This window comes from Rhinichthys klamathensis, unplaced genomic scaffold (genome assembly GCF_029890125.1).
Source record: "Rhinichthys klamathensis goyatoka isolate OS25496 unplaced genomic scaffold, OSU_Roscu_1.1 h1tg000690l_1, whole genome shotgun sequence".
Classification (NCBI taxonomy): domain Eukaryota; kingdom Metazoa; phylum Chordata; class Actinopteri; order Cypriniformes; family Leuciscidae; genus Rhinichthys; species Rhinichthys klamathensis.
In genome coordinates, this window is record NW_026607117.1 from 396,187 (window position 1) to 421,195 (window position 25,009).

Here is a 25,009-nt window from a genome sequence, read left to right on the forward strand (position 1 = left end):
CCACGGTCAAATATCGTTATCCCCTTCCTCTGGTCCCAGCCGCTCTGGAACAACTTCGTGGTGCTCGAATCTTCACTAAATTGGACCTGCGCAGCGCCTACAATTTGGTAAGGATCAGAAAAGGAGACGAGTGGAAGACTGGGTTCATCACCCCAGCAGGCCACTACGAATATAGGGTCATGCCCTTCGGGTTGTCCAATGCTCCTGCAGTGTTCCAGGGGTTCATGAACGAAATCTTCAGAGACTATCTACAGCAGTTTGTCATCATCTACATTGACGATATACTCATATATTCAACCAACCTGTCCGAGCACCACCATCATGTCAAGTTAGTCCTTCAACGTCTGCGCGATCATCAGCTGTATCTGAAACTGGAAAAGTGTGAGTTCCATCTAGAAACTGTCCACTTCCTGGGTTATGTAATCTCTCCTCACGGGATCTCCATGGACCAGAGGAAGGTGGAAGCCGTTGCCAACTGGCCACTACCCTCAAATATAAAGGAACTTCAACGTTTCCTGGGCTTCGCGAACTTCTACCGAAGATTCATTCAAGGTTTCAGTCAGATCAGTGCACCCATCACCTCTCTCCTGAAAAAAGGGGCCAAGTCTCTGTCCTGGACCACCGAAGCCACCCATGCCTATGAAAGACTCAAGCTTGCCTTCAGCTCCGCTCCTACCCTCGTCCATCCCAACCCTGATCTTCCATTCCTCGTCGAGGTGGACGCGTCCACCACCGGGGTAGGAGCGGTTCTCTCACAGCGGCAGGGGAAGCCTCCTCGACTCCATCCATGTGCCTTCTTCTCCAAGAAGATGTCCCCGGCGGAGCAGAATTATGACATCGGTAACCGGGAACTTCTGGCAATCAAACTCGCCCTTGAGGAGTGGAGACACTGGCTGGAGGGAGCAAAGCACCCTTTTGATGTCATTACCGATCACCGAAATCTGGAATACCTCCGAGATGCCAAAAGACTCAACACCCGTCAAGCCCGCTGGTCACTCTTCTTCACAAGGTTCAATTTCAAGGTAACTTACCGTCCTGGGGACAAGAATGTCAAGGCCGATTCACTGTCTTGTCTGTACCAACCTGATGCTGTCACCTCCAACCCGGAATCCATACTCCCTCCAGCCGTGATCGTCAGTCCCATCCAGTGGAGTATTGACGATCACATTACCGATGCCACCCGGTCAGAACCTGCTCCGCGGGAGGTCCTGAGGGACGGACCTACGTTCCCACTCGTCTACGTCTGTCCCTCATGGACTCAGTCCATACATCTCCGGGCTCTGGACACCCAGGCAGCCAACAAACCCTCTCGCTCGTACAACAACGATACTGGTGGCCCAATATGGCCCAGGATGTCTCCCGGTTTGTGAAGAGCTGCTCAGTCTGTGCCATGGCCAAAGTTCCTCGACACCTCCCAGCAGGGAAACTGGTACCACTTCCAGTACCCACAAGACCCTGGTCCCATCTTGGTGTGGACTTTATCACTGACCTTCCTTCCTCTGACTCTCATACATGTGTCCTGGTCGTCGTTGATCGCTTTTCTAAAGCATGCAAGCTCATCCCTCTGCCAGGTTTACCCACAGCCTTCAAGACTGCGGAAGCTCTATTCACCCAGATATTTCGACATTTCGGAATACCAGAAGATATTGTATCTGACCGTGGACCCCAGTTCATATCCAGGGTATGGAAAGCATTCTTCAACCTTCTAGGAGTTTCAGTCAGCCTAACGTCCGGATACCATCCCCAGTCCAATGGCCAGACTGAGCGGAAAATACAAGAGATCGGGAGATACCTGCGGTCATATTGCCATGATCATCAAGACTGCTGGAACAGGTATCTACCCTGGGCCGAGTATGCACAAAACTCCCTTCGACAGTCCACCACGGGTCTAACGCCCTTTCAGTGCATACTCGGCTTCCAGCCGCCCCTGTTTCCTTGGTCAGGAGAACCATCCGATGTTCCAGCAGTACATCATTGGGTCCAGGGGAGCGAGAGGGTCTGGGACTCAGCACACGTCCATCTGCAAAGGGCTGTTCGGAGACACAAGAGCCAGGCCGGCGCAAGAAGATCTGCAACCCCGTTATACCAGCCTGGGCAAAAGGTCTGGCTCTCAACCAGGGATATCCGTCTCCGACAGCCCTGCAGCAAGCTGAGTCCCAGGTACATTGGTCCGTTCGCGATACAGAGGCAGATCAATGAAGTCACCTACCGGTTATCACTCCCATCACACTACCGCATCTCACCTTCATTCCATGTTTCCCTGCTCAAACCATACGTTGATCCTCTCTTTCCTTCCTCCCCAGGGTCTGGTGCTGAAGACGTACCTCCTCCTCCGGTGGATCCTGCAGACGAGAACATCTATCGTGTCCAGAACATTCTCGACTCCCGGCGACAGGGTGGCCAACTAGAATACCTTGTGGACTGGGAAGGTTTTGGCCCTGAAGACAGAAGTTGGGTTCACCGTGCTAACATACTTGACCCTACACTCTTACAGGACTTTCACTCAGCTCATCCCAGTCGTCCGGCGCCGAGAGGTCGTGGTCGTCCCCGTCGGTCATTTCCGCCCTCAGGAGCTGGCCATGGAGGGGGGGTACTGTCACGGATACAGCAGCGTCAGTGCCAGACCTATACACTCCGCCCACTCGTTCCGCATTCCCTGAGTTCTAATCATCTGCACCTGTCTTCATCACCTGTTGCCAATCTCCGGTTCAATCACTCACTGTTTAAATACACCACCAGTTCTCTCACTCAGTTGTCAGGTCTCGTTGATACTCAGTCGACTTACTGACTCTCTCATGCCACGACTAGTTCGTCTAGCCTACCTGCTTCGTATTCTCACCTGCATCATCGGATCTCTCAGCCTGTCTTCCGGATTTCCAATCTTCAAAACCAACCAGCCTTCATCAAGCCTGTCTGTCCTCTTCAGTCCGTTTCTCATCAACCACCTATAAACAGATAAGAGACTTTGTCACATCCATCCTTCAGTGGATTCGACCCAAATTGTCTACTAACTCTTCACTTACCTGCCGTGTCTGTTCCTGAGTGCATCAATAAACATTATTGCAACTTTACCTATTTGTGTCATTCTGTTTCATGACACTATTAGGGTAGGTTGGTGGTTTGCTCTGTTACAAGAGTATAACATTATGTGAGTTCTATTGTTGATAGAGAGCTGTATCAGCAATTTGCCTTTGTGTTTAATGGGCAGAGGTTAGTGCTGATTCATTAGCATTCATCATGTATTTTTTTCTTTTTTTTCCCTTTTTTTTATTATTAATTTGTACTTTGCACGGATAGTTTTTGGATTATTAATAAATTATCTATTTTTGCACCGCCAATCAACTTGTCATGCCATACCTTCCTAACTCCTCTCTAACCCTCGGACTACAGCACCTTACTTAGGACAGTCTCAAGGGCCGTTCTTTGTGACAGCCCCCTTTATATTTCCGTAACATTTATCTAATATTCTGTTATTTCTCATGTCACATTTTACATATTGTTGAAAACCTGGCAGCGCACTCTCCAATTTGCAGTGATTATAGTCACCCAAGAGAAAAATAGGCGCCCCAGGGGAGCGCTGCAGCTGTTCATGTGCGCACTCTGTTATGCGGGTGGCGGCTCTGCCTGCGTTGCCGCTGGGTGGAACATAAACAGCGACAATAATAATATTACCAAACTCCCTAGGCAAGTAATGAGGTCTCATAGACACACAAAGCAGTTCGACATCTGGCCTTTTTGCTCAAAAGCTGTGCAGAAGAACTAACCATGGCATAGTGCCCTATTTTCCAACAGTCGTTGAATACTCATACTGTCCCAGCTCTGTGGAAGAGATCAACTATAATCCCACTGCCTAAAAAATCAGGCGCTTCAGAGAATAATGACTTTCGTCCAATAGCTAAAACCTCAATTGTAATGAAATGTTTTGAAAAATTTGTTGTGTCGATACTCATGAAAGATGTTGAGTCAAAATTGGATGTGTACCAGTTCGCCTATAAGCAAGGACGCAGTACTGATGACGCAATCCTTTGTATCTCGCACTTTATTGCTAAGCACCTTGAAAACATAGAAGCTTATGCTAGAATCTTGTTTGTCGATTTTAGTTCAGCTTTTAATACAGTGCAAACTCATGTGCTTTTAAATAAGCTTAAAAACATGAATGTCAATACTATCTTAATTAAATGGTTTTATTCTTTTTTAACTGACAGGGCACAGCAAGTGAAGGTCAATGAGACAATATCAGAGATCAAATACTGTAACACAGGAGTTCCTTAGGGTTGTGTTGTTTCACCAATACTCTTCACATTGTACACAAATGATTGCAGGAATGTACACTCTAATAACCATATAATGAAATTTGCTGACGATACCGCGATCCTAAGCCTTTTGTACAAGAAAACGGACTCTATGTATCAAAACGAAATAGACACATTTGTTAAATGGTGTGACACCAACCAACTAATTTTAAAAACAAAAAACAAAGGAGATGGTCTTCGACCCGAAGCAAGTTACAGACCACAAGCCAGTGGTCATTAAAAACCAGGAAGTAACTCAGGTGTCCTCATACAAATATTTAGGTGTCCATATTGACTGTCTTCTTTGTTGGAATACACATGTTGATAACCTGTGTAACAAACTGCAGCAGAGGCTATATTTTTTAAGGCGCCTAAGGTTGTGTGGTGTGAGCAGTCGTATCATGATGATCTTCTATCATGCCATCTCAGAGAGTGTCATCTGATATGGAATTACTGCATGGTTTGGCAACCTAACAGTTAAGGTGAAAAATAAGCTTGCTAACATGCACAAAATAGCCATGAAAATTATAGGGAGGAGAGAATATGAGCCTATACAGAGCCTGTATGATCAGGCAGTTATAAAACAGGCTATGAAAATTAAATCAGACCCTCAACATCCCCTCTTTCCTGAATATGAAACCTTGCCATCGGGAAGAAGACTCCGTGTACCAAAATGCAAAACTAATCGCTTAAAATTATCATTCATACCAGTCTCTATTAAGTTGCTGAACGATGTGAAATAAAACTGTGTGAGCGCTTCAGCACTTTACTTGTGATCTCAGTGCAATAGGGCAATGTGCAATATATATACTAGCACCTTAGCATATGCACTTTACATAAACTTCAATACAATGGTAGCCTAGAAATCTAGACGCACCCTAGCGGCAGCGAAAATTATTTCGCAGCCAGTGTGGTCTAGCAACTCTCCATAGGCTTTTGAGCTGTAAAAACCAAAAACTGGTCAGGCCAATCACATCGTGTATAGAGTCGGCGGGCGGGCTCAACACAATGACGGCATAGTTCATGACGTTCCGCGTGATTTCCATAGGTGATTTCCCTGCTACTTGAAAACAATGAAGATGCAGCGGTCTTTCGAATCGGCTTTGGCCGCGACTCTGGAGGACTTGGAGTTAAGAGAACGTCACTTAAGTCATTCTTAAAAAAGGAAGATGTGTTCGGAGTTTTACCGACCTGATACGGCAAAAGTTTAATATATCAATTAGCTCCGCTGGTGGAAAAACGCATGGGTCTCACTCATCCACAACCATTCGATGCTCTGGTTGGTTGTAGCGTTATCCTATTGCGTGCAGAGGGATTTTGAAAGGTAACCGTTTATCCCGCCCCTCGGATTGAGGTATGTCAATGGAGAGTTCCCAGACCTAACATCTTGATGTAGGTCTGGCATGCCAGGCTAATACAATGGAGTAATTTGCAACAACCATACTAGCACTTAAGCACTTGCACTTTAATCCATGGAATTGTGCTGTCAATTATGTCCCTTTTTCTTCTGTGTCTATATTTGCTTCTGTTTTTGTTGATGTGTTTTGTAATTTGTGATGTTTTGTATGATGTTTGTTTTATGAAACAACTCTGCACTGTGCCCAAGCAAAATTTCCCCTCGGGGACAATAAAGTTAACTCAACTCAACCTTAAATTTGATAAGCAGATAAGTGCTGTGGTTGTAGTGTTCTCGTGCAGTGTGTTGAAACTCTGACTAAACACCAAGTTAAACCGTTGCAAATGAAGACAGAGTCGTAGTAAGGTTGATCATTTACTGTCACACTTCCTCATTTACATGTAGGTGAAAACTGTAATAAAAACAATACAGCAACATTCAGTGTCCATTTCTTGAGTAACATCACATTGTAAACAACATGAATATACAATGCCATCTCATTGTAGCAGCAGTTATACAGGCCATTAGCATTGCTGAGAGCTTGTACACAACAGTAAACATCATTTTTAGCAATCTTATCAAACATCATAACTTTAGCAAAATCTCTACTAATATATGACCTTTAACATGTCTATTATCACATAAACAAACTTACAGCATTGCCTCTATGATGCTTTAAGGTGGATGCAAGTGGATTTAACATCAAGAGCACACCATGTCTGTCTCCTTGTTTCCATGCAGTACCAGGAAGAACAAACAGGAAGTGACTTAATAGGAAATGACATCATCACATGACACAAATATTCTAAATTCCTTAAAGGACAACACACTCCCCACCTGACCTATGTGAGGTCACTATGGATTTATGAGAGTGCATAACCTTAGTCTCTAGATCAGTCTTTGGTTAGAAGTAGTACAACTTCTGCAATTGGCCTTAGAAAGGTTTTTATATTGTCTTGGTCACTTGTGGTTACCTCAACCTTTCTGACATGTCCATCCTTTCCAGGGAATATGGCAGTGATTCTAGCCATGGGCCAGTAGTTGCGGGCTACCTGCTTATCCCTGAGTAGAACTAGATCTCCAACTTGAAGGTTTCTGCGAGGTACTGTCCACTTCTGTCTGTGTTGCAAGCAAGGTAAGTATTCACGGCTCCAGCGGATCCAGAACTGGTTTGCAAGAGCCTGAACTTGTCTCCATTGCTTTGTGTACAGGTCCTTATCCGAGAAGTCTCCAGGAGGTGGTGGAACTCCTGTCTTCTGCGTAAGGAGCATTGATGGTGAAAGTATGAAAGGTTGTTCCGGGTCTGAAGACACAGTAAGAGTGGTCGTGCGTTAATAATAGCAGTAACTTCTGCCATTAGTGTGCAAAGAACTTCATGGGTTAAGCGAGTGTACAGCTGCAGAAACATTGAATCTAGGATTCTTCTGGCAATGCCAATCATACGCTCCCATGAGCTTCCCATGTGAGAACTGTGTGGTGGATTAAATTCCCAGCTGCATCCTTGCTCACCGAGGTACCTCTGCACCTTTTTGTCCATTCCAAGCTCCTTGCATGCCCCAATGAAATTGCTACCACAGTCGGAACGGAGCTGTTTCGCAGGGCCTCTGAGTGCGAAGAATCGCCTGAGAGCATTTATGCAGCTTGACGTGTCCATAGACTCGATAACCTCGACATGCACAGCTCTCGAACTCATACAGCAGAACATGATCGCCCATCGCTTGCTCTCCGCCTGTCCTCCTCTGGTGCGTCTGGTTGTAACGCACCAGGGTCCAAATACATCAAGTCCCACATATGTAAAAGGTGGGCAGGTTTTTAGGCGTTCAGATGGCAAGTCCGCCATGCGTTGCTCTTCCAGCTTTCCACGTAGCTTGCGACAGGTTATGCATTTGTGGAGTACTGAATTGATTAGAGCTTTGACTCCCAAGATCCACAGCCCTGCTTCCCTGATCGCTCATTCCGTCAAGTGACGGCCTTGATGTTTCACTTGCTCATGGTGATGTCGAGTGAGTAGTAGGGAGATGTGGCTATCTTTGGGCAGAATTATTGGGTTCTTTACAGCAGCTGCAACCTGAGAGTGCTTTAGACATCCACCAACACAAATTAAATTGTCCTCCATGATCGGACTGAGTTTCCACAAGCGGCTACTTTTGGATACTACCAGGTTAGCTTGGAAGGCTGACAGTTCTTTGGAAAACGCAGCTTTTTGTGTTGCTTGAAGGATAACATTCCCTGCTTGGTCAATTTCATCCGGAGTACGAGGTAAGTCACATCTGTGCCAACCTTTGCATTTTCTGTTTTGGTTTGTGTGTTTGCAGGATTTTGCCATGTGAACTAGAAATGCTACTCCTCTTACCAGGGATGTGAAGGTGGAGAACCGTTGGAATCGATCAGAGGTAAACTCTCTCTCTTCCAGGTTAGTAGCACAGCTTTGTACTTGAGGTCGAATTTCTGAGTCTTTTTCAGATTCAATTAGCTGAAATGTCTCACTTGTTTGTATTTTCTCTGTATGTGGCTGATGCAGGAAGGAAGGACCAGTAAACCAAGAAGTCTTCACCAGGCCAGATGCAGGTAAGGATCTGGACGCATGATCTGCAGGATTTTCTTCCGTACATACATAATGCCACTGCTCAGGTCTTGAGGACTGACGGATACGTTGGACTCTATTGTGAACATACACATAGAATCGTTTTGACTCGTTATAAATGTAGCCGAGCACCACTTTGCTATCGGTGAAGAACTTTATGTCATCCAACTTTAGATCCAGCTCATCCTTAATGAGATCTGCTATCTCAACTGCTAAGACAGCAGCGCACAGCTCTAGCCTTGGGATGGTAGGTTCAGACAGAGGTGCTAGATTTGCCTTGCCCATAACTAATCCTACTTCAACTGTCCCATCTTTCTGAAGTGCTTTTAGATACGCCACGGCACCTATGGCCCTGGTCGATGCATCCGAGAATACACACAATTCTGTGTGCACTGCTTCAGTGAGTGAGGTTGTTGTATATGTATGACAAACATGAAGCTGTTTTAAATCTTGGAGTGAATCTCTCCAGGCTTCCCATCTGCTTAGCTTGTCTTCTGGGAGAAATGTGTCCCAGTCTGACAGCTCAGAGGTAAGTTCTCTGAGAAGGGCTCTTCCTTGGATTGTGACAGGTGCCAGTAAACCCAGAGGATCGAAAATACTGTTGACCGTGGAGAGGACTCCACGTCGTGTGAATGGTTTGTTAATGGTCGATGCAGAGTAAGTGAAGGTATCATTCATGATCTCCCACAGCAGACCTAAACTCCGTTGTGTGGGTGAAGTTTCTCCACTCAGATCTAGGTCCTTAATTACTGGAACACGATCTTCGGGTGGGAAAGCTTCCATGACTGTCTGAGCATTCGAAGCAAACTTGTGTAAGCGGATGTTTGACTCAGCTAGTGAGGCTTGTGTTCGTTGGAGCAAATCGATTGCCTCAGCTTCAGATGGTATAGAAATCAAGCCATCATCAACATAGAAATGTCTTTCCACAAACATGACAGTATCCACACCATATTTCTGTGCGCCTTCTCTGATAGCTCTTCGTAGTCCGTAAATTGCCACAGCAGGGGATGGCCCATTGCCAAAGACGTGGACCTTCATTCGATAATCAACAATTTCCTTGTTGACATCATTGTCTTTATGCCATAGAAAACGGAGGAAGTTGCGATGGTCTTCACACACTAAGAAACAGTGAAACATCTGCTGAATGTCCGCTAGGATTGCAATCTTCTCTTTATGAAAGCGTAGCAGAACGCCCACAAGGGAATTATTGAGGTCGGGGCCTGTGAGGAGCACGTTGTTGAGAGAAATACCTGAGTATTGAGCACTGGAATCAAAGACCACCCTGATCTGATTGGGTTTTTGTGGATGGTACACCCCAAATGTTGGAAGATACCAACATACTTCATCTTCTCTCAGTGGCGGTGCTACCTCAGCATGTCCGTTAGCGAAGATCTTTTCCATGAATTCCACATACTGTTGCTGCATCTCAGGTTTCCTCTTCAGGGTACGCTGCAGGATTGTGAATCGGTTCACTACTTGCTTTTTGTTGTTTGGCAAGGGCTGTTGTGGTTCTCTGAACGGCAGAGGAGCTACCCAACTGTTAGAATCGTTTCGGTAGACGTTTGAGTCCATTATTTTCAGGAAAGCTGTGTCTTCCACTGATGGCACAGGTATGTTGTCATGCTCAGTTCTGTTGAACACTGTCTGTCCCAGCGTCTTCTCAGTTACTCTGGCAGACATGTTACAGCTTGGCTGCATCTCCTTGACTTGCATGAAGCTTGTGCAGGGTAGAAAGATTGAATGACGACCATTTTCTAGCACATTGGTCTTGAATGTGTTGACTATTGGCTTATGTACATTACCCAAGCACACTTCTCCTATTACTACCCAGCCCAGGTCCAGTCGTTGGGCAAAGGGGGCGTTGTTTGGTCCATTGACCTGCTGCCTGACCTTGTGTGCCCTGATGCCATCTCTTCCGAGTAACAGTAGTATTTCTGCTTCTGGTTCTAGTGCAGGGATTTGCTTAGCAATGTGTCGGAGATGAGGCTGGTGTAGAACTGCACACGGTGTTGGAATTTCAGACCGATTATTCACAATCTCATGACACTCAATGAGTGGTGGAAGAGAGATGAGAACTTTTCCAACCAGTGACTCAATCTGAAATCCTTCTGCTTTCTTGCCAGATGTTTCTTGGGTACCAGAGCAAGTTCTGAGATAATATGAAAATGGTTTGCTCTCCACGTCAAACAGCTCGAAGAACTCTGGTCTGGCTAATGAACGATTGCTCTGGTCGTCCAGAATTACATAGGCTTTGATGGCTATGTCCTTGGAACCCTTGGGGTATATCTTTACAAGGCAGATTTTTGAACATGAGAGGCTCCACTGACCTGGACCACAAACTTCTGTACAGCTTGTACCAACAACAGCTGTGTTAAAATCATCTTCTCCCTCCCCGCCGTCCTCTTGTGATGGTGAAGGAGCCTTGACTGCTTGAGATGTTGAACCAGGGTGCATGGCCGCATCATGATATATGCTGCCGCATTCAGTGCACTTCACGGAAGACTTGCATTCTTTAGCGAGGTGAAAGATTGAAGCACAGCATTTGAAACATATTCCTTTTTCCTTAAGGAAGGCCTTTCTCTCGTTGAGGAGTTTGTTTCTGAATGTTCTGCGTTTTTTCAGAGGGTGTGGTTTATTGTGCAATGGACAGATTTTGTTAGGATCGTCATTGGCTGCACACACATCTGTTTTGTGCACTGAGATGGGTTTGCTAATATGGAAACTCTTCACAATGGATCTGTCTGGTTTAATGGGTGTTGTAGCACTGTTTTGATACATAAAGCTCGGGTCGTTTCGCTTCTTTGCCTCAGAGCACAAAAAGTTACAGAAAAACTCAAAAGGAGGAAAGTGACCGTGATTGTTTTCTTTGTACCATGACCCAGAAGTCACCCACTTGTCCTGAAGCCCATATGGAAGTTTCTCAACAATAGGTCCAATTCCACGTGAGGTGTCGAGGTATAACAAACCTGTTAGATAACCATCTTCTTTAGCACCTTGGATTTCCATTAACAAGTCTCCGAGTTCACGTAATTTGATGTGATCTTTAGCAGAGATCCTAGGAAAACTGTCCAACCGCTGAAACAGTGACTTTTCTATAACTTCTGGCGCAGCATAGCACTCACCTAGTCTATCCCATGCTTTGTATAAAGCGAGATTGGGATTGCTGACATGCACAGAGCGGATGCGTTTCACCTGTTCGCCAGATTCCTTTCCCAGCCATTTAGTCATGAGGTCCAATTCTTGAGTTGCTGTGAGGTGAACCTCACGAGCTGCACTGGTGAATGAGGAATACCACGACAGGTAATTCTCTGGCTTATCATCAAATTGGTACAGTCCAGAATTAACAAGATCTCGTCGTGCTAAATACTGTGCCAAAGGCTCTGCATGAGGTGGCGTGCCAGCCGGAGAAATGAATCGAGGAACATATGACTTAGCATGTGCATTCATGATGGGGGCTGTCCTTCTGACTTCTGACTTCATCGTACCAGCAGACACATCCGGTAAGTTTGCTGCAGATAAGTACATTCTATCAGCTTTCTCAGACTTCGGCTTGTTGTTGATAGACTGTGCACGTGAAACATGTCCCGCAGGCGGGCTCCAAGTTATGAAGCTGTCATGTGAGTCAGCGTGGAATGGAGGAGCAACAGGCAAGAGTGGAGAGGGGGAATAACTCTGAAGATTGATTTGAGAATTGACATATTCACTGACACGTTCAATTTTAACTTTCTCTGATTCAGATCCTCCTCTTTCGACTGCAGCACGCGTTGCCAGCACGTGTGCTTCCACTGCAGCCACATCAGCTTCTCGATGTAACGTTAACACTTCCAACTCAGTGTCTATTCTTACTGTTTCCAGCTGATTTTGAGCTTCTTTTGCAGCCTTTTCCATCTTCAGTTTAGCCTCTTGGCTAGCATATGACGCTCTCACTTTAGCAGCTTCAGCTCTGGCCCGGGCGTGGGCTACACTCGCAGATGATTTGCCGCTTCTAGCGCTGTACACAGACGACTTGCTGCTCGTTGCCATCTCAACCACTTTAAACATCAAATGGTGCTTTTTCACTGTAGTTTTCTCGTGCAGTGTGTTGAAACTCTGACTAAACACCAAGTTAAACCGTTGCAAATGAAGACAGAGTCGTAGTAAGGTTGATCATTTACTGTCACACTTCCTCATTTACATGTAGGTGAAAACTGTAATAAAAACAATACAGCAACATTCAGTGTCCATTTCTTGAGTAACATCACATTGTAAACAACATGAATATACAATGCCATCTCATTGTAGCAGCAGTTATACAGGCCATTAGCATTGCTGAGAGCTTGTACACAACAGTAAACATCATTTTTAGCAATCTTATCAAACATCATAACTTTAGCAAAATCTCTACTAATATATGACCTTTAACATGTCTATTATCACATAAACAAACTTACAGCATTGCCTCTATGATGCTTTAAGGTGGATGCAAGTGGATTCAACATCAAGAGCACACCATGTCTGTCTCCTTGTTTCCATGCAGTACCAGGAAGGACAAACAGGAAGTGACTTAATAGGAAATGACATCATCACATGACACAAATATTCTAAATTCCTTAAAGGACAACACAGTGGTTAAGTCCTGTTTCTTTCACCTCCGTCTTTTAGCCAAGGTTAAGCCCTTCTTGTCTGCTAAGCACTTTGAGATTGCCATACATGCATTCGTAACATCCAGATTGGACTATTGTAATTCTTTATATATTGGTGCCTCTCACAAATGCATCACTCGCTTACAATTAGTCCAAAATGCAGCTGCACGCCTTCTCAAAGGGAAACGTAAATTTGAACTCATTACACCAGTGCTGATTTCGCTTCACTGGCTACCGGTTAAATTCAGAATTGATTTTAAAGTTCTCTTATTTGTTTTTAAGTCATTACAGAACCAGTCTCCACAGTACCTATCTGAATTACTTCGCCCAATCACACAGTCAAGATCACTCAGATCAGGGGACTCTAACTTACTATCTGTCCCTCGAACCAGACTAAAAAATAGGGGTGACCGCGCCTTTGCAGCCTTCGGACCTAGGCTATGGAATAGCTTACCGGCTCACATCAGATCTGCCTCTGTAAATCAACTCTGTAAATTTTTAAATCTTCTTTGAAAACTTATTTCTTTTCAATAGCTTTTAATATATCTTGATGTGTGTGTCTTTACATTGTACTTGTATTCTATGTCTTTTGGCCTTGTTAAGCACTTTGGTCAACGTCAGTTGTTTTTAAATGTGCTATACAAATAAAATTGTATTGTAAATTGTATTGTATTCTGTCTCCTCGCTCCTCTCAGGAACCTGATGATCAGGTCGGGCTTTCCCACGGACTTACCTTCAACTGGGTGATCATGTGCTGCGATAGCGGCGACATAGACCTTCAGGGTGGAGGGAGACAGCCTTCGCTCCAACCCCTTTTGCAGGAAGGAAAGCACGACACTGATCGGGCAAATTCTGGGGTCTTCTCGGTGAGAAGAGCACCAGGAGACGAAGAGGTTCCACTTCAATGCGTAGGCGTGTCACGTGGACGACGCTCTAGCGGAAGTGATGGTAGCCTCCACCACTGCTGGTAGGGTACTCAAACCTGCCTCGTTCTGTCCAGGAGCCACACGTGGAGGTTCCAAAAATCGGGACGAGGGTGCCATAGGGTGCCCCGTCCCTGAGAAAGGAGATCCTTCCTCAGAGGAATTGGCCAGGGAGGTGCTGTCGCGAGGAGTACGAGTTCGGAGAACCAGGTCCGGGTGGGCCAATGCGGCACGACCAGAAAGACCTGCTCCTCGTCCTCCCTGACCTTGCGCAAGGTCTGCGCAAGGAGGCTCACTGGGGGAAACGCATATTTGCGGCCCCACGGCCAGCTGTGCGCCAGTGCATCCGTGCCGAGCAGGTACGCGTTGACCTTGAGCAACGCAAGAGCGGAGCAGAACAAGGCATACTGCCATCAGCTCGAGGCAACAGACAAGCTAAGGGCGCTAGGTCCTGTCCAGGAGCTGGCGGCAGCATGTCCATTGCGCATGGCGCCCCAGCCCGTGGTGGAGGCATGTGTTGAGAACAACATGCCCGGAAGCTCGTTCCAGGGGCACTAGCCCGTAGAAACTGAGGTTTGACCACGGGGTGAAGGTCTGACGGCAGGTCAGAGTAACTGGTACTCGGAGCACACCGTGTTGCCATGCCCACCTCGGGACTCGGTCGCGAAGCCAAAGCTGAAGCGGTCTCATATGAGCAGTCCGAGCGGCGATGTTGCGGCTACGGACGCCATATGCCCCAGAAGCCTCTGAAAAAACTTCAGTGGAACCACACTCTTGCGCTTGATTGTCTCAGGCAAGTCAGCAGTGGCTGAGTGGAGAAGGCAACCAAGTCAATACCGAGAAAAGAGATCCTCTGCACGGGGCAAAGTTTACTCTTTTCCCAGTTGACCCAAAGGCCCAGACGAGCTAGGTGCCGGAGCACTGGGTCCCTGTGTTCGCAAACTCGGTCTCGAGAGTGAGCTAGGATAGCCAGTCGCCGAGAAAGTTCAGGTTGCGAACCCCGTGTTCCCACGGAGGAACAAGGGCTGCCTCGACAACCTTTGTGAAGGCGCGGAGACAGGGCTAGCCCGAATGGGAGAACAGCGTACTGATATGCGCGTCCCCTGACAGCAAACCAAAGGTACGGTCTGAGTCGAAGGAGAACGGAGACATAAAAGTAGGCGTCCTCAGGTCAATCGCTGCAAACCAATCCTGTGGCTGCACACATTCGATAATGCGTTTGGCCAAGAGCATCTTGAACGGCAGCCTGTGAAGGGGGCGGTTCAGATGCGCCGGTCCAGGATTGGCCGTAACCCACCGAATTTCTCCGGGACAATGAGGTAGGGGCTGTAAAACCCGGACCTCATTTTGGCTGGAGGGACAGTCTCGATCGTACCCTTCGCCAGTAGGGTAACAACCTCCGCTCTCATGATAGGGGCATAGCCACCGACCATAGTGGAGCGGACTCCCCAGAAGCGGGGAGGAGACCGTGCGAACTGAATCGCATAGCCGAGCCTGATGGTTCGTGCGACCCAGCGGGACAGGTTGGGAAGCTCTAGCCAGGCTCCCAGGACTGTGCCAGTGGGGTCACGCGAACCACAGACGTCCCCTCGGTGGTCCAGCGAAGCGGAATGACCGGCCCAGACGTGGACGGCATAGCGGCCCAGTGTGGGGGCACGGTCATAAACCGCACCCTGACAGAGGAGGCCAGGGAAGGACCAGCGTTCCGTGGGGGCCTGCTCTGCCAGGGGTCTGGCGACAGAGGGGGATGAGAGTGGTACGGTCCGGGGGCGGCACACACTGTCATCTGAGCTCTGGGACAGAGGGGGATAAGAGTGGCGAGGCTCGTAAGCGGCGCGCACTATCGTCCGCTCCCTCTGGGGGCTCAGAGATGGGATGCAGCTCTTTAGAGAAGAGGTTCTCCCCCGGCCCTCCACCGGGGGAAGGAGTGGCCCTGCAACCACTTCCTGAAAGAACTGCAACCCACGACTGAGCTGCCCGTTTCGGGAGCGCCGCATCGCCTGGCGTTCAGCGGGGCTGGTACGGGCAGGGGCGCCTTCCTGCGACCACCTCCACGGCGCGGCCCGGTGCTACTGGGGCTGAGCGGGAGGGGCTGGAAGTCGCAGGAGGGCGCGTTCGGCAGCAAGCGGACTGAGGCGTCTGAACCTGCGGCTGGTTGGCAGCAGATGGCCGCGGGGTCAGACAAGTTTGGTAGCCACAGTCCGCTTCTGGGCGGCCGAGAACTGTTGGGCAGAGTCCTCGACCGTGCCGCCGAAAAGGGCAGCCTGGGGGAGTTGAGGAAACGGGTTCACTCAGCCTCGCGCATATCAACCAGATTAAGCCAGAGATGTCTGACCACGCATGTGGACATCACCTGACCCAGGGAGCGTGCGGTCACCTTCGTCGCTCGTAGAGCAAGGTCGGTGACGGCATGCAGCTCTTGGATGAGCCCTGAATCAGCCCTACCCTCGTGCATGTCATTGAGCACCCAGAAGGATGGCAATAACATGCAGTGAGGCGGCAGCCTGCCCCGCAGCTCTATAGGTCCTTGCCACCGGAGTAGACAAAAACTTTTGGAGGGGTGCTTAGGGTCCCCACGCCAGGTGGAGGCGCTGTGGGGACACAGATGTGTTGCCACAGAACACTCCACAGGGGGAACCCCAGTGTACCCTTGCCCGCGGCCTCTGCGAGGGCAGAGAAGGCGGAAGAGACGGCTGAGCAGTCGCGAAAAGTCAAAGGAGACTCCCACGATCTCATGACCTCTTCATGCACGTCCGGGTAGAAAGGATTTGGGTTCACCTCCCCCAAAAACCAATCATCAGCCTTAAGTGCTCGGGACATGGCGTATGGTTCCAGACAAGCCCGATACTCGCGGCGGTCCGGGAAAGCATAGCTGTCAACTAAGGATCAGACTCGTTATGCTAGCACACCCGAGGATGGCAGCACAGACGAGCCATCATCTCCAGAGGACTCCAGCTCACCTTGTGATGCGGCGATATACATGATTTCATCAGCCGGGGGACTGACTGAGACTCACTCGGGACTCACTCGGGTTGCAATGTGATAGACGGGGTGTGGACCGAGGATATTTCGTCGGTTTAGTTCCAGACCTGCCGTCTTACGTCACCCTGGCCACCAGCCGAAGTATTATCTCATGTGGAGAAAAATAGATTGGGGTGTGGATGAGGGGACTCTCGCTCTATTGAGCTCATCGGGTCTCGACCGTTACATTGCGATGGTCACGTTCCCGCTGGGAGAACCTGACAAATCCACGAGCGCTGTTTGAACGTGATCGAAGCCCAAACACAGCATTTACATGATAACACCATTTTCAGGGCGTGAAAATGCAAACGTTTGAAAATTAGTTTCAAAGTATTTTGAAAAAATATACTCAAAAGTTTTTGAAAATGACAGTGTTATCGTCTGCATGTAAACAAAAAAAATTGCATTTGTGTAAACGGTGACGTTGTGCACATGCGCACTACTTGTTCAGTCTATAGGCGTGTAGTGTTTCTTTACAAAGCGACATTGCCAAAGCGTCAAAACAGCGCTCGTGCCCATCAGCTGAATCTATCAGAATACCGCACTCAGAAATACACGGGCAGATCGTCTTTAGAAAGACGTGCCGTGTGCACGCTCTTTTTGTGAGAGAAAAGCTCCCAGCAGTGCTGAAGCACCCAGGGAGAAACACTCGGTTCAGTTCAGCAGGCAGGAATATGAAACTCTGAATATGAAATATGAAACGCATTCTCCTTTTATACCCACGCAGTGGGGCGGAGTTACGCCATGCAAATTCCGCAGACCCATGGCTTTTCTTTGCCATTGGCTCGTTTTGTAATACTCAAAGTCGATAGGCTTTCTAAGCGAAACCCCATTTGTCGTCATCCGACGGAACTCGGAGTGACAACGAAAGGGAACTTGGGATGAGATCCATAAGAAATTATTACACACAAGAGCATTTTAAGGACAAAAACCTGACAAATGTCTTAAAAAACCCATAACCATAGTACAAGCAGAATATGTATTACATTCTGCAGAAAAAAAAACCATTACAAAATTAGATTTTGTTCTTTGAACCATTTTAATCCCTGCCCCAAACAGGTATAAAATAACATAATTTTCCATACATTTATAATGGTTTATAAATGTAACGCAGGTCAGTCAGCATCGTCTTAAAATGCCCCTCTAACCCCAGTACCAGCTGTTGATATCTTTGACCACTGTGTAGTGCTTATTCTTTTTAATATGATCACAAATCCGACAGGCATGGGCAAGACCGAATGATGTTTCCTTTGAAACAAAATGCTCTCTCCAGGTGAAGTACTGCCTGTACAGGTCCTCGTTTTGGTCCATGAGTTTCAGATGATCAGCCAGTTCTTTTGGGGATGGAAAGTCATCCACATGGATGAAGGCTTCACTGGGTATGAACTGCTCATAGTTCTCTCTCGGTGGGCCAATAACGACAGGAACGGTACCAATCCCAAGAGGGTTGAACAGCTTCTCAGTTATGTAGTCTCTATGAATGGAATTCTCAAACGACAAGAAGAATTTGCAAGTGGACATCAGATTTATATAATCATCATTACTCATTCGTTTGTTGAAGTGTCCTCCATGGACTTCCACATCAATGTATTTCACTAACTCAGTAAAGTATTGTGAACGCCTAAAGTTTGGATTATAGTGACTTACTACCCAGCAAACTAATTTATCCTTCTTTGGGATAGTATAATTTTTCTCTTCCTCTGTGGCCTCTGAGAGCCAACCATAAGGTACAGGAATATCTGAATCATGGCGGTAACTTGAAGTCAGATTAAACAGATCTTTTAGCAGGGGATTTGAACCTGAATTACTTGGAGACTCCATATTCCACCATATCCACTTCTGGAAGGCAGGTCGTGGAAGTTTCGGCATGTTGGATAAATCCCCACTGATATCTCTATGATGAATCATAACTCCGTGTGCTTGGTTAAACAGACTTCTGTCATCTGTTAAACGACAGCCATGGATATTGTAAGCCGAACTGCAGGGTCCCAAGCCAAAGCTAACACCAAAAGGCCACATCCAGATCAATATAATGGTTTCTGGTTCTTCTTTCTCAGCAGTAGTCAAGGGTTTTGATGCAGATGTTGTCATCAGGGGTTTATCCACAGGGATATTCACAGTGCATGTGAGGTTCTGCATCTTAAGAACACCGAGGCATGTTTTTGTGCTGATGTTATTTATCTGGCCTTGAGCAGGAGGGCATTTGAACAAGTTTATGGGTGAATATTTGAATTCCGTTGGTGTGAGGTAGAACAAATACAATATAAAACATGCCAACAAAAACAAGGGCAATATAATGCTCCGTTTGGTTTTGGAAGGAGTTGCTGACATCATTTTATATGTTGACATTCACTAATGCAGGGAAGAAGATAGAGAATGCATTAATAATTGGCTTAAAATATCATAAAATAAGCTTTAAAATACATAAATTGTCATCTAGTTTTTTGATGGGAAAATGTTCCAGTCTGTCTGTAAGTACAATGTTTATTTATAGTGATTATTTAATTTAATCTTCCTTATATGCCTGTGGAATGTTATTTAGCACTGTAATATCTGGTTTGTGTCTTAATAATAAAAAGTATTTTTTAATATGACATGAAAAATAAATGTTTTCCTTGATCTTTTGACATGCAAGTTTCATAGCTTAAAACATCCTCCTCATTATAAACAAAGCATTTATTTAATCAAGTGTCAAAAACAGCAAGATCAACCACTAACCCTAGGTTTACTTAGAAGCTCCACCTTAACAAATGCCTAACCCCACCACTAAACTTACCCTTAATGAGGCTATAGGGTAAGTGTATACACTTTAAGCACAATTTCAACAGAAAAGATAAATAAAAAAAGAGCAAATCAAATCTACAACTCCAGTCTCCAGAGTCAAGCCGACTTAAGGCTCCTAGTTTTTTCCAATGCTTTTTTTTTGCGGCAGACTGCAACGTTGTCAAAATGATCCCCGTTCACATGTACACATCTGCTAAAACAACTAGAAAATGCTGTATTATGTCAGCCAAGTAGTTGGCAATGTCGCTTTGTAAAGAAACACTATTTTAAACAGCACCCAGGCCTAGACTGAACAAGTAGTGCGCATGTGCACAACGTCACCGTTTACACAAATGCAATTTTTTTTTGTTTACATGGAGACGATAACACTGTCATTTTCAAAAACTTTTGAGTATATTTTTTCAAAATACTTTGAAACTCATTTTCAAACGTTTGCATTTTCACGCCCTGAAAATGGTGTTATCATGTAAATGCTGTGTTTTACGTTTAGAATTAAAAACTGTGTAGTGTAAACGGCCCCTCAGTGTGGATGGAAGGCCAAAACAAAGAGAAAAAGATGCTTTTTAAACAAAAACGGTCTAGGGCAGGTTTACATTACACCGTTTTCAACTAAAAACGGGAAACTTGTTATGGGTTTAGGCGGTTCATTTACATGACGAGATTTGGGGCCGGAAAAAGCAAACTTTTGAAAATGGTTTTCAAAGTGCAAGTGCAAGTGCAAGAAAATGATACCACTATTGTCTCAGTGTAAACTACAAGCCACAGAATAAAAAATAATAATTGCGGTTAAAAGGTAATTGCGGCTTTTTATCTTACCATTCTGATTTTTTTCTTACAATTGCGAGTTTACATCGCGCAATTCTGACTTTCAAACTCGCAAATGCAACTTTTATCACGCAATTCTGAGAATTGTCACAAATGTGTGTTATAAAGTCAGAACTACGTGATATAAAGTCTCAATTGCGTGTTATAAAGTCAGAATTGTGAGTTTATTTCTGACTTTATAACACAATTCTGACTTTATATCTCACAATTCTGAGAAATAAAGTCAGAATTGCGAGATGTAAACTCGCAATTGTGAGATAAAAAGTCGAATTGATCTTTTAAAAGTTTTATTCTGTGGTGGAAACACACTTACATTCTAATGGAGAGTTCGCAAAGATGAAAGAAAGCCAACTTACTGAAAGTTCTCCAAATAAACATAAAACAGTAAAATGAACTGAAATATTTTTATTGGAAGTGTTCATACACCATACTAAGTTGATTCAACAAATTCGTTACTTATGTTGAAAACGTACAATCTTTTGTTATTCGGACTAAATCGGTTTAGTTTTCATTGAAGTTCGCGTTTTTTTGTTAGTGCGTGCAGTTTGAACCCTGAATGTATGCGCAGTTTGAGACTTTAGCTATTTAGCACAGTCTCTGTCTCGCATGCGCGCTCGCTCTAGATTTCAGGAGATTTTAATTAATTTGCGGCATAACTAGTCGATCACGAGTGGCTCAACAGGTAGATCTATAGTTAAAATCATCTTTCTGGCATTTGACCGACCGGGTTGACACTTCAGCTTGAGAAATCGTGGGTGTGGCGTGTGAGCGTGTGAAACCAATCAAATGAGTGTGTCTCACGGCCAATGCGTGAGAGTTGCCAGCTCGAGTGCTGCATTCAATTCAGCGTTTTTGCAGAATCCCTCGTATGTATTAATCATTTTTTATAATCGACTGGATGTTATTTGTCATATATGATGTATATTGTGCTCTTCCCAAACTAAAGGCCTGATCTAATTTACCAGTGCTGCCGATTTCGCGCACTTGCCACTGCTGATGTTAACTAGCGGTGTCCTGCCTATTCAATCTGCAGCGTTTCTGCATCAGCGATTTCAGGCCCAAACATAAATGATCACATTGATTGGTGAATACTGGTAAAGTGGGACAGTTGGTAAAGTGGGACAGTTAAGCTTAATCATTTCTATCTTTACATGGATATGTTTTTATTACTAAAAATCAACACTGAACTCATCATTAACAAGTATGTGATATAAAAAAAAGATTATGTGGCTATGACATCACTTCCGGTGTGTGGCACATCATATTTAACAACCTTGCAGTGAACCATGATGGTAAGTAAAATGACATAGCATTCTGAGGTAAATAATGTTAATGTTATAAAAATGACAAAACTCATGGATCATTTGTAATTGTTATATATTTTGTTAAAGGATGTAATGGAGAATCAGAATTTTTAAAAATCGAATTCATATTAATCTTCTTGGGGTTTTTTTTATGCGATTTTGACACTGTCCCAGTTTGCTAATAGCATATTGTTAAACTGGGACAGGGTATTACTGGCAAACTGGGACAGCCATTCAAGTCATTCTAACGGAGGAATTGAGTTCCCTTTTTATATGTCCCTCATAAATTTAGTTAGTTAGCTAAATATTTCAACAAAGACTGACTTAAACTACTTATATTGAGCTTGCTTGCGATGCTAATGCAGGCACAGTCCAGACTGCCCAAGCTGGCTTCAGGGGGACTGGGATGTACCCAGTAAATCCCATGGCTATACACCCCAATGTGTATGAGCCAAGTCTGACCACCGAAAGGCCACTAGACCCTGAAGGAAGCGCACAGGAACATGAAAATCTGGACTGGTTTTTAAAATTAAATTTGTATGAAATAAATTAAACCCAATATAAAATGTTGTGGGCAGGCGAGGGAGGGGGTGGGTTGAATCTGCTGTACCTGCACCCCTTCTTAACAAAATTGATGTTTATATTATTGTTGTTGTTGTTTATATTGTTATTGTGTATTTCATTTATAAGGCCTACACTTAAATAACAATTGAATGTGTTTTAAGTGTCCCAGTTTGCCAAATAAAGGTGTCCCAGTTTGACAGTAGCGCCTTGAAAAATGTGGTTTGGGGTCATTGTGTGTTTGAGGAAGAGTCATCCATCCTGTGTGTAATGTTTTCTTTCTTTTCTATTGTGTATAGTAAAGCTCTTATAATAGTATCATATGAGCGGCTAAGACATTTGGATCATAATAAAAAAGTATTAAATTATCAGAAAGTGTCCCACTTATTCACCCTATATGATGTATATTGTGCTCTTCCCAAACTGATGGCCTGATCTAATTTACCAGTGCTCTCTGGAAAACTTAATTATCCATCACTGCCTAGAACTACAGGGGAACAAATAGCTCAAAATACACAGCACGTTTTTTTTTCTCGTGGTGACTCCCTGCATTCCAAATGGCATAATGTTATGTAGTTTAAAAGTAGGGCTGGGCTGGATTTCGATTTGCAAGCTCTGAATTTGATTCGATTTTCGATTCAGTGAATATTTAATATAAATCTTGTATTTATAAAAAAAGTTTACAAGTGGTTAATTAATAAAAAGAAATTAAGAGCTACAAAGGTCCGCGTAGGCCTACTTTTGCGTCCTTTCCTTTTTTCTTTTTTAACTCGTAATTGAAAAACGAAAAAACATGTTTCTTCTTTATTCGTTTTTAGACTGGTGGAAAAATTTTCACATACAAACTTATTTTCCTTATATACAATGCTTATTTAATTAAAAATCTAATAATTGACATACAGCTTTTTTCCCGTTTTACAAAATGCAAGATTTGATTTCTGAATTTCATTTGCGCATTTCATGGTATGGTCGATGTAGGCTTATAGGCTATATTGTCCAGACTGAGGGCAAAAGTGTTTGTATTAAATAACATTCACAAACGTTAATTCATGTTGCATTGTTCACTCAATTTGTTGATGTTAGATAACGCATTAAGTATAATGTTAATGAATTTATTGTAGTGTTACCAAACTATACAGGAGATAGCCTAAAACGCGTTTATTTGACTTGACTGTACTTTTATTTAATCCAAAACTGTTCATATTTAATTTTAAAAGGGCTTTTTAAACCTGCTAAGAGTTGCCTAGCCAAAAATAAGCCTAGAACTGCTTTTCTGACGGACTAATATTAATGACATAAAGGGACGCACTGATACCAGTACTCGGGTGTCGGTCCGATACTGTGCTCATAGGCTACTCGTACTCGTAAAACTACCGTCCCCGATATGCTACAACCGCACCCGAGTCCACTTTAGGTGCCGGTCACATATCGCGTTTTTTTTTTCGCGCAAATTCGTTATATTGTAGGCGCGCGCTCATAATAGAAGCGACGAGGCTATGCCTTGGCCAGATGAAAACATCTCAACATCTCATCTCAACAGGTCATGTGACAAAAAAACAACCGAAAGCTCCGTAACAACATCGAAAGCTTTTTATTAAAGCTCGGCTTTTTATTTCTCATCTCCATAAATATTTAAAGTAGTAAAGCTAATGCAAGGGCTAGAAATCAATGAATTCTTTGCTGATACTTCCTCGTCCTCATGAAGAGTTCGTACCGCTTTCTCCTTTCCACAACTTGCGCTTGCTCTCCCGTGGCGTCTGTCGTTGCTATGCAACCATGAACAGAGGCGCGCCGCTTTATGAGCGAGCTTGCAGCGCGGCCCCTTATGGCAACGTGACATAGCCTAACCGAAAATATTTCCATATGTGGCTCTTTCCTCCTGTCTTGTCAACAAGTGGATTCAGAGCCACCGCATTAGCAGCGACGCAGGTGTGTTTTTAGGTGTACTGATCATGTGAAGATTTTGCAGCGGCGCTGAATACATTGTAGGGGAAACACAATGGCCTGATTTCACAGACAGGATTAGGCCTTAGTTTAATTAGGACAAGCAAATATCTTTTATAAACGTGCCTTAGAAAGAAAAGAAAAACATTAGTGTACATCTTGAGACAAAAGATCTCAAGACTCCATCTGACTTAAGTAAGATTAGTGCAATAAGTGCTTAAATAAGATATCTCAGTGCAAGTTGCTTTCAGTTAAAACGGCTCAAACATGCATTTTAGTCTGGGACTATTTTAAGCCTTATCTGTGAAACCGGGGGTATATGGACTAGGCTACAACAGACAAGCCTATATTAGTTCTCAGCAGGGTTGGTTCAGTGTTTTTAAGTTTTATTAAAATTTAAAACAAAAATGCATTTTACTGTCATTGTGAACAAAATAAGATGTGAGATACCAACGTCTGCGTGCGCTATATAGGCTACTGTGTTTAATCAGATTTGTTTAAACCTGCCATCCGCAGTGCATGTTGTTAAGCATTGTCATTTTTGGTTAACAAATTTAAGTCTTGGTTGGTACTATAATGTCATTGTTGTGCATCGGGCACAAACTGTTTAATTAAAAAAATAAAAAAAAGTTATTTGACTCATGTTATGGTCTGTCTCTTCTTAAACTACTTGAAGAATATATAATGAATCAAGATAGGCCAATAGGTCCATTTCTGTTCAGCCAACTAAATATACTTTGTTCTGTAAATCAT

The 25,009-nt window shown here is 44.6% G+C and overlaps 1 protein-coding gene and 1 long non-coding RNA gene across 2 annotated transcripts; both read right to left on the reverse strand.

Annotated features, from left to right (window-relative positions):
• Positions 1–12,409: 12,409 nt before the first annotated feature.
• Positions 12,410–12,869, reverse strand: LOC130076806 (uncharacterized). The gene is made up of 2 exons (XR_008805687.1): positions 12,703–12,869; positions 12,410–12,459 (listed from the first exon to the last, which is right to left on the reverse strand). It is a non-coding gene; the product is annotated as an uncharacterized LOC130076806 (long non-coding RNA).
• A 4,989-nt stretch (positions 12,870–17,858) lies between these two features.
• LOC130076803 (4-galactosyl-N-acetylglucosaminide 3-alpha-L-fucosyltransferase 9-like) lies at positions 17,859–19,019 on the reverse strand. Its single transcript, XM_056242054.1, has one exon. The coding sequence runs from the start codon at positions 18,975–18,977 to the stop codon at positions 17,982–17,984; it is 996 nt and encodes a 331-aa protein (XP_056098029.1). The 5' UTR covers positions 18,978–19,019; the 3' UTR covers positions 17,859–17,981.
• Positions 19,020–25,009: the final 5,990 nt, after the last annotated feature.

What these genes read in the sequence shown, in the direction of transcription:
- LOC130076803 (XM_056242054.1), bottom strand. Translation starts at nt 18,977, where the DNA reads ATGCAGAACCTCACATGCACTGTGAATATCCCTGTGGATAAACCCCTG.